This window comes from Clupea harengus, chromosome 3 (assembly GCF_900700415.2).
Source record: "Clupea harengus chromosome 3, Ch_v2.0.2, whole genome shotgun sequence".
In the NCBI taxonomy this organism is placed as follows: Eukaryota; Metazoa; Chordata; class Actinopteri; order Clupeiformes; family Clupeidae; genus Clupea; species Clupea harengus.
Window position 1 is genome coordinate 9,576,922 of NC_045154.1, and position 10,222 is coordinate 9,587,143.

At 44.8% G+C, this 10,222-nt stretch overlaps 1 protein-coding gene across 3 annotated transcripts in view; it reads left to right on the plus strand.

Moving 5' to 3' along the window:
- Window positions 1-7,553, plus strand: part of ano5a (anoctamin 5a) — a 33,973-nt gene extending 26,420 nt beyond the window's left edge. For 2 of the 3 annotated variants that reach the window (XM_012833145.2, XM_012833146.3), the window contains 11 exons: window positions 260-320; window positions 938-1,089; window positions 1,798-1,878; window positions 3,805-4,033; window positions 4,294-4,472; window positions 4,797-4,894; window positions 5,627-5,757; window positions 5,895-6,100; window positions 6,588-6,784; window positions 6,955-7,060; window positions 7,301-7,553. In XM_012833145.2, the coding sequence (XP_012688599.2) occupies window positions 260-320; window positions 938-1,089; window positions 1,798-1,878; window positions 3,805-4,033; window positions 4,294-4,472; window positions 4,797-4,894; window positions 5,627-5,757; window positions 5,895-6,100; window positions 6,588-6,784; window positions 6,955-7,060; window positions 7,301-7,522 (1,662 nt within the window). In that variant the 3' untranslated portion in view covers window positions 7,523-7,553. Of the gene's footprint in view, window positions 1-259; window positions 321-937; window positions 1,090-1,797; window positions 1,879-2,615; window positions 2,691-3,804; window positions 4,034-4,293; window positions 4,473-4,796; window positions 4,895-5,626; window positions 5,758-5,894; window positions 6,101-6,587; window positions 6,785-6,954; window positions 7,061-7,300 lie in introns of all 3 variants that reach the window. The other variant, XM_031564502.1, reaches the window with a different exon arrangement.
- The last annotated feature ends 2,669 nt before the right edge of the window (window positions 7,554-10,222 follow it).

The window sequence follows — 10,222 nt, forward strand, 5'->3', positions numbered from 1 at the left end:
CATAATTCAGATACATGAACATGTTACTTCAACATACTTTCACAAAGATGAAATGTACTTAATGTACCTCTACTGCAGCATAATTTCCTCCTCTTTCAAACCACACCTGGTTCGGGTTCATTCTATCTCTCTCACAGATTGGCCAAATACATTTTATCAGGCCCAAACTTTTGGTTGAATACACCTCTCACGTTGCCTTTATTGGGTTTGCAGACTGTGAACTGTAAAAACTGCTTTTTTTTTCTTTTTCCTCTCACAGCAATCACACTTGTTTGACAACGTGGGGACGGTGTTCTTCGCCATATTCATGGCCATATGGGGTAAGAGGCTTCATATGGGGTGTAGCGTCACCTGGTGGACAAGAAGTACAAATCCATAAGTAAAGTGAAAGTTCTCCATAGGTGCCCAGGGGCTATTTTTAGTAAATTCTAATGTGTGGACATGTAATGACATCTGTTTGATCAGCAGTTTGTGTGTCTTGTTGTAATCAAAGTTCTGAAAACCCCTTCAAATATTCTTGAGTTCAACCATGTAAGACTCCTAATATGTATTAAGGCAACATGGAAACATCTTAATCTCTCTTTAATCTGTTTGTCTGTGGGACACAACACCTTAATTAATATCTCCTAGCCCTTAATATTTCCTTAAAGGTGCATCCACGATTGTAGTCCAATAACATTTTTGTCAAAGTCAATTAAATGCTCCTGTATTAACGGGAAACAAACACAGTGGCTCGAACCGAGCATAAACAATTCCAGCCAATCAACATGTTGCTTCAAGAGCATGTAAGGAAGGGGTGTAATTTGATTGACTGTGTGTCCCTGTGGGTCTAAATAGATTTGTATAGACTCTATACAAATCTATTTAGACTCACAGGGACATAGACTGCTTGCGCCCTCTAGTGGTCTTGAGTGGTAACGCGTGGTGTTCCCTGCAGTCACTCTGTTCCTGGAGCTGTGGAAGCGGCGGCAGGCGCGTCTGGAGTACGAGTGGGACCTGGTGGACTTCGAGGAGGAGCAGCAGCAGCTGCAGCTCAGGCCTGAGTACGAGATGAAGTGCCGCAAACAACGCCCCAACCGCATCACGCAGGTAACCAGTCAGTCTCATGCGCGGACCTTCAGCTTTGCAGTGCCTCTGTAAATACCATAGGATGAGCTTCATTGTCTATAGACTATAAGCATAACTGTTTCTAAGATTTATCAACACTTTTACAGGACAAACTTTAAAGATTGTGTTTTTAATTAACTTCATGTTTTTAATTAAGATCCATGTCAATGTTTAACTAATTGTATTTGCAGATATATGTAATGTCAATATTCATTTATAATGTCATATCTGTGTGTATATATATATATTTGGATAGGATAATGAACCTTTACGATCCATCTTTCAGAAACCAGGAAGTAGGCTACAGTTTCTGGTGGTAATATGAAGTAAACACAGTGATGCCAAATGTTATTTGATAAGTTATACTCTGGGCAGAATATTTTGACCAGTGTAAAGAGGAGAGGTAAAGTGAAAGAGAGTGAACAGGGGAGAAAGATACACAGTTCAGTGTGGGACTATCAAAGAGAGAGAGAAATGGATCTCGAGGGGGCAGTTAAAAGACAGGATCAGAGAAAAGAATAATAGATGTTATATAATGTGGGAAATGCATGAATTTAAGTTAGAATAATTTCAAGAAGTAAATGAACCAGAGACCCAGCGATGTGAAGTGGCACAATTTCTGTGGGGGTGTCTGATTATGTAACACCCCACCCTTCCTATATGTGTTGTGTGTGTGTGTGTAACTCGAAGGAGATGGAGTTGGTTCTGAAGCGCAGCCCTGCAGATTTAGTGGGCAAGCTGTGCATATGCTGGGCCACAGTGATGCTGTGGGTAAGAGGGATATCGAACGCCTGCAGTGTGTGCCTGCAAGTGTGTGAGCACGGTGACCAAGGCCTGGCTGGCATGCTGACACCCAGAGTGTGTGAGTGTGTGTGTGTGTGTGTGTGTGTGTGTGTGTGTGTGTGTGTGTGTGTGTGTGTGTGTGTGTGTGTGCTCTCTCCTGATGACTGTGGCAGAAAAGAAAGGCTTGTTGGTAGTAAGAGAGTGCAAGATGAGCTGTGTCTGTGTCTGTAGTCAGTTTACTGGTGAATCATGGGAGTTTCACCAACGTGACTCAGGAGTGAGGTGGTCATGCTGCGTCATTTCAGATGACCCTAGGGGATTAGGGAATAGGGGATGGTTCTGCACATCTCCGAAACGAAGCTGCAATATAAAATGTATGCATTTCCCCTATAGAAGATCAGCTTCCCTTTATGAGCTGTTCAATGTAAAACCATTCTGATGGTTCCTCAACTCCCAGCCTTCTTGTCCAGAAGCGTTTTTTTAATGCCAAAGATTCTACATATAGCAAAAGCCATGAGGGCTTGTTTGGTAAGGGTGAGGCAGAGTCAGAGGAGACTCAGAGAGTTGGAGATGGATGAGAGGAGTGTGTGGGGCTGGGGGCTCATCCGGCTGGCCTCCCTGCCTGGCCGGAGCCCCTGGAGACTGGGAGTGACGTCAGTGGTGCTGTTTGAGGCTAATGTGTGCTGACTGACTGATGGCCGCTTCTTGTTGCTCTGCTTGGGTAGGAGATGGAACCTTACTTACCCCTAACCAGCCAGTGTGTGCGCAGCTGCCTCTCCGGAGTCACCGTCTTATTCTGGGTGAGCACTGCATCTTCCCCCTCCTTTTCTCATCACTTTTATCACCACAACAATCCTCATCCTAATCATCATCGTCATCTATATTGCCATCACTTCTGTCTACAGTACGACCAATTGGAAAGTGCTAAGTAAAGGTTAACTGACAGTTAGCTACCAACAATTACCTACCAGACCTACATTTATATTTAGTAATACACACAGCAAATACACAATAAATTACTTTACAGCACACAACTCAGTTCAAGCTCTTTCAAACCAGCTACTGTCAGCACACACATGTTAGAATATACAGTCAAATTGGAAAGGGGCTAGATACCACAATGGCAACAGATCAGACAGGCCTGTAAGGATGGTAAGAGTGTGACTGCCTGACAACCGTGAGCCTGATTAAAAGCATGATATCACACCAGTCCCAAAGCAGACTTCTGCACCTCGTGTGTGTGACTAGCCTGGCTTGTGTTTATTTGATGCCTGGAGATAGTGTGCGTTTGTGTGTGTGTGTTTTTACGATCCTGCTCATGATGAACTACCACTGTTTGCAGTCTTCTTTTCATGCTCTACCAGACTTGATTATTCCGATGAATGGCATTCGTAAGAGTTGGGTTTGTTCAGATAATCAAGAAAGTTTCTTGCGCTTGACCATTTAAGTCCACTGATAGGCTACGTCAAGTGTGGTTAAGCAGGACCAGATAGACACAAGTCAGTGTTGTAGGTCACCTGGAGCAGGATTAAGAAACACTTACATATTTTTTATCAAGGTAAAATAAAATAAAGGTTGCATTGTCTGAATCTAACAAAAGATTCACTCATTCAGCACTTAAATAGATACAAATAATATTAGAGATCTCAATAATTTCATGAGAATCCCTTCATAAATCAGTGAGGCTTGATTTACCGGGTGCCTGCTGTGGTGTCAGATAAACCAAGCCCCTGATAAGTAGAATGATCAATGAATTCTGAGGATACATTTACAAAGAGCACCAGTCTCCAGAATATATCAGACTGCGATTTAGCACCAATCAGGACTTAATGTGTTCCAGAGGCAGTTTCTCTCGATTCTGTCCTCATCTGCCCTGTGCATCTAACGTGTGTAATTCTGCCTGTGCGCCACTAGATAGCGCTAATCATCGCCTCCATCATCGGGGTGATTGCATACCGGCTGGCTGTGTATGCTGCGTTCGCCAGCGTCATGAAGGACTCTCCCACCAACAAGATCCAGCTGGTGGGATCCATTATCACGCCGCAGCTGGCCACGTCAGTCACGGCCTCCTGCATCAACTTTGTCATCATCATGATCCTCAACTTCCTCTACGAGAGAGTCGCCATCTGGATCACCGACATGGGTACGACAGAGCTTAGGGTTCTAGACGGGGGGACAGAGGGACGGGGGGGCAGAGGGGGTTTGAAACAAAGGGTAGAAGAAAGATTTTGTGGTGGTTATCTTGTGTTTATGTGTTTTGGGCCATTTTTTATATGTTCAGGATCAGTGTCCCCAAAAAAACAATAAAGTATTGTCTATCCATCCATCCATCCATCCTTCTATCAGTCCATTCATCCATCCATCCATCCCTCCAAAATTTGACCTCCCTCTTCTGTTCCGCAGAAATCCCCAAGACTCACCTGGAGTACGAGAACAGGCTGACGGTCAAGATGTTCCTCTTTCAGTTTGTCAACTACTACTCCTCCTGCTTCTACGTGGCCTTCTTCAAGGGCAAGTTTGTCGGTTACCCTGGCGACTACGAGTACATGTTCAACAAATTCAGCGGCCTGAGAAACGAGGAGGTAGAGCGCCCTCTGCTGTTCTTCTAACGTCATGACACTTGTTTGCCCTTAAAATGAAAAAAAATATGTGTGTTCTTTCTTTTGACATCAAGCACTATCATACATATTCATACAAGAAAAAATCTGTTATAATAACATTATCACACAAGAGGGACATAAACAGCTAATCAGGACTGATGGTCAGCAATCATAATCATCGTTTCATATCAAATCCATGTACTGGAGAATCAAGATAAAATGATTACAGAAAGTACTATGTGTGAGAAGCCCTCTTCCTTTGTGAAGTAAACTGAAATGGCTGTACCACTGTGTGGTGTTGTGCAGTGTGACCCTGGCGGCTGTCTGATCGAGCTGACCACCCAGCTGGTGATCATTATGACGGGCAAGCAGGTGTGGGGGAACATCCAAGAGGCCCTGGTGCCGTGAGTACCTCTTCCTCCTCACTCTAATTAAATCGCCCTCTTTTGCAAGTTGTCGCCAGCCTTCTTCTGCTACAAGTGAAGTTTCCACTACAAGTCCTTGAATGTGTTGAAGAGAGTAAAATGTAAAAGCCAAGCTAAATTCTGGATTCCATAATTGGAGAAATAGAGTTTCTTGAAGATACTGGCCTTCCTAGACTAAATGTGCAGTGAATAGGGAATCTTCCATTATCCGAGTATGAATACTCATCCTAACATGCCCACAGGCCCAACATGCAGGGTTTTGAGCTATGAGGGCATGTTAAGTCACTCTGTATTACCTGGTCAAATTTGACAGCTACAGCTAACCATTTGAGCTGAAGGAGCATGTGGGGGTGATAGTGGGCTTCTAGAACCGTACAGCGCTACCTGCAGAGAAGATCCAGAGCAGCCCGCTGTTTAAACTCACCAGAGAGAATGATGTGTGCGACTGACTGTTCTGATTCAGACTTCCAGTGCTGTGTGCACCCATTTTGTGAGATAAAACTGTGTATGTATGTATGTGTGTGTGTATTTGTGTGTTGGTGTGTGTGTGTTGGTGTGTTGGTGTTGGTGTGTGTGTGTGTGTGTGTGTGTGTGTGTGTGTGTGTGTGTGTGTGTGTGTGTGTGTGTGTGTGTGTGTGTGTGTGTGTGTGTGTGTGTGTGTGTGTGTGTGTGTGTGTGTGTGTATGTGTGTGTGTGTGTGTGTGTGTTCAGGTGGCTGAAGAACTGGTGGGTGAGCAAAAGCGCCCGTAATCACCCTGAGAGTCTGTATAGCCGCTGGGAGCAGGACCACGACCTGCAGCACTTCACCCAGCTAGGCCTCTTCTACGAGTACCTGGAGATGGGTGAGCATGGCACACAGAAACAGACACAAGATAAATAACTCCTAACTGGAATACTCTGGATGTGTGGAGCTATGCTGAACTCTCTGCTCCTCTGCTCCTCCTCCTCCCCTTCCCATCACTCCCACTCCCCTGCCCAGTGATCCAGTTTGGCTTCATCACCCTCTTCGTGGCCTCCTTCCCTCTGGCTCCTCTCCTGGCTCTGCTCAATAACATCCTGGAGGTGCGTGTGGACGCCTGGAAGATGATCACACAGTTCCGCCGGCCCATCGCGGCCAAGGCCCACAGCATCGGCGCCTGGCAGGAGATCCTCCACATGATCGCAGTCTTCTCCGTCGTCACCAACGTGAGTGGAGACGGAAAAATAGACAGACAGAGAGAGGGAGAGAGAATAAGTTGAGGAGGTGGCCATCTTCTAAACTTTAGCATTTCCCCACTACCCTACTCATCTAAATGAATCCTTTGTCCCCTTATCTCTGTATGTGTATCTGTGGCCATCATCTCTCTTGGTGTTGTTCCTATGTTTTTCTGTGATCTCCCTCCCTCTCTCTCTCTCTCTCTGTTCTCCATCTCTTTCTCTCTCTCTTTCTGTGATTTCTCTCTCTCTTCTGAGCCATCTCTTTCTCTGTCTCTTTTTTTCTATTTCCACCTCTCTGCTTTACTCTGTTCTTGTGTGTGTGTGTGTGTGTGTGTGTTGTCCATGTGTGTGTGTGTGTGTGTGTGTGTGTGTGTGTGTGTGTGTGTGTGTGTGTGTGTGTGTGTGTGTGTGTGTGTGTGTGTCCTACTTTCCTGATTCCTTTGTTTTTCGATCTCTCTCTCTCTTTGCCATGCAGGCGTTCATCGTGGCCTTCACATCCGACATGATCCCGCGTCTGGTCTACCTGTATGCGTATGGCCAAGAGCACACCATGCAGGGCTACATCAACAACAGCCTGTCCATCTTCAACATCAGCCAGATCCCCATGGATAACCAGCCAGAGCCTGGAGAGAACCCCTCCTGGTTCAACAGTTCTGTCACCACTACCTGCAGGTACACGAGTCTGTGTGTGTGTGTGTGTGTGTGTGTGTGTGTGTGTGTGTGTGTGTGTGTTTCTGTATGGGTATATTGGCACGGTGTTTGTCTGTTTGTCCATGAATGTGCCTGTGCCTGTAAAAATGTACATATTTTTTAACTGCAACACACTCTATTCTGCCCCTCAGGTACCGTGACTACCGCTATCCCCCTGGCCATGACGATGAATACAAACACACGATGCAGTTCTGGCACATCATCGCCGCCAAGCTAGCATTTATCATCATCATGGAGGTAAATACCAACACACACACACACACACACTCACCAAGCTTTGCATCTTCACAGCTAGATTGGCCTTAGTGTTGGTAAACAAACACACCCTACACACTACACACTAACACTCACACAGAGAGTGGGAGATACATACCAATGCTCTGAACTTAAATTCTTTACCACTGAATTTGACAATATACTGAACTATCTCTCTCTCTTTCTCTCTTTGTTTGTTTCTGTCTTCTATCTCTCCTGCAGCATGTGGCCTTCCTGGTGAAGTTCTTTGTGGCGTGGTTGATTCCTGACGTGCCGTCTGACGTGAAGGCTCGTATCCGGCGGGAACGTTACCTGATTCAGGAGTACCTGCAGAAGTACGAGCTGGAGAAGCTCAAGGGGCAGATAAGCCTCAACAACGGGGACTGCACCTGTCCTTCAGAAGTCATCCCCACCTCCTGCACGCCTGTGCAAGCACGACTCTAGCCCTGGCAGCCCTGCTCACCCCCCCCCCCCCCCCCCCACACACACACACACACACACACACACACACACACACACACACACAGACCTCACACCCCCCCCCCCCCCCCCCCCCACACACACACCTACAGGATGCCTGGACCAGTATGTTTCCTACCCCCACAGTGTACCCCGTGCCTGCTAAACTGCACCGCTGTCTGAATAGCTGTGCCACTTTGTGCCAGCTACCGCGGGTGTGGATCCTGCTGAAGCGCACGGCAGCCTGAACTCCTCCTGCTGCAGTGTGTCTAAGCACCTGACTCTGTCTGTCCCTTTGCCTGGCTGTCTGTCCACGAAGCTAGAAATCATCTCAGGATTGCGCCTCATCTGCATGATCGCAGTCCCATGCAACAGGACTGCACCGCCACCATCTTCCATGTCACCTTCGGTTGATCAGGGGTGGTACAACTAACTGGTTGACTGCACATATTTATGCACACACACTCACGCGTGCGCGCGCGTGCACACACACACGTTCTTCTTGGTTCTCCTGATGTGATTTGTTGCCTTATAACCTCAGGTGACTCCGTGTCACATTGCCTTAACGTAAATACAGTGGTATCGTATTTATTGATCAGATATGATCAGTACTAGTGATGATGCTAGCAGAAATGAGGCTGAAGGTAAGTGAAAGAGTTGGTTATCTGCCTCTCTCTGGGTGAAGTTTTTGCGTCTTTCTTTCAGAGCCCTTCACCATGAAATAGTAGTACACTAAAACATAGTGAAAGACTGAAATGATCATTTTACTGTTCTGAATAGCAATCAAAATGATCTAATGTCACATTGTAATAATTATTCAGATTTCAGACCCAACTAGAGCCACCTGCCCTTTCCTTCAGTTCCCTTCTGTAACAGATGTCTGGGGTCCACTGTAACTGCTGTGTGACCCAGGGGAAGCAGTACTTTCACCTCACTAACACTGTTTCAAAGCCAGGAAGCTTCCTGCTTGTAAATTCAGCACTTGTACACTACAGATGCTTCAGATATCCAGCTCTAGTCAACCAAAGATGAAGCTCTTTCCCTCTGCCTGATATCTATCACTGTAGATAGCATGCTGATTGTGCTATGTCATGTATACAGTTTGAAGGAAGAAAAATGTAATATGTTAAAAGTTTTACAAAGCAAATGAAAGATAATTTGTCGTCATGAGAAAAATGTTTATTGTTGACTTGATTAGTTGTTATTCTGTGTTTTTACTTTATTTCTGTTTTTTGAATATAATCTTGAAAAGCCTAATTGAAAGATTGAGAGTCTCTGTGTGTCCCATGATATGGCCATTGATTCAGTATTGGATAAGTGTTAAGTCCGTACAGTCAAGTCCCTTTGATTTCCTACAACACAAGGTTCCCACAAAGACTAAACTGTTCTGTTTAACCACCAAATCCCACAAGTATGGCTTTGGAATACATATATGCATATCTAGACTATTACTCAGAGCTAGTGTCTAGTGATTATCTTTCTCCAGAGACTTTAAAACAGTGACAACAGGTTATCTTACAGGACATTTACAAATACTGTTTCACAGTTTCTCAGGTAAGAGAAATAAACCAGATGCCATCAAAATGACATGTTATTGTTTAAATCCATTTGTTTAGAGATTTCAGTCTTTGCCTGCATGTGGACAATTGTGTGTGTGTGTGTGTGTGTGTGTGTGACTGTCTGTGTGTGTGTGTGTGTGTGTGTGTGTGTGTGTGTGTGTGTGTGTGTGTGTGTGTGTGTGTGTGTGTGTGTGTGTGTGAGAGACTGTCTTGTCTGTGTGTGTGTATGTGGTGACAGGCAGTCACTTAGTATGTCTGTTGCTTGTGCCTAGATTTGCCAAATGATTAGACTGAACGTACTGTCCAGCGTTTGTCTCCCTGTCTCTTTCTCCCCCCCTGTCTCCCCCCTGCAACAGCGATAAGATGAGCTTTTGTTGTTTTGCACACAGCACTTAAAAGAAGAGCATGAAAGGCTCCATGAAGAGTAGGCTTGGCGGAAGCGCTCAGACAGCTGTGCAGTGTTTGAGAAGCAAGTAGTGTGGGGCACGTGAACAGTGATCTCTGAATCCCTTTAGTGTTCACTATGAGGACAGCATGTGCTGATGGGAGGGAAAATGTCCAGACCCTGCTGATGGTTTTGAATCACTACCCTTTGCCACTTGAATATTGGCGCCACCTAATGTGCATTTTACCATGCTCATTAGCATGTTCGTTCTATAGTATTGAAGGTTAGGAAATGAAATGAAGGAAGTTTTTCTCTGCAGCAGTGCAGTGACTGATAGATTTGTTTCCTTTTTTTCCCAAATAGTCCCCAATATCAGGGGAAACTAGGCCAGGCAGCTGTTGATGACGCAGTGTGTTTGCTATTTGAACTATGCCTTGACTTGTGAGACAATTATTACCTTTCAATGCCTTATCTTAGGATCTCTATAATTTTTTTATTATTATTAATAATGCCAGTTATTTGCAGTTATTTAATTATTTTATTTTTATTTGGTTTTTAACAGTTTAAACATGTGTTATGTTAATTTTAAGTTTGTTAAAGATTTACAAGTGAAGTTCTACAGTTACAATGTTTATGTTTGTTTTCAGACTTGAACACCGCCTGTCCACATAGCTGACATATTCACTGTATTGTATTGCTGTATAAGTACCCATGGTGTAACAAATACATTTTCTGCAAATC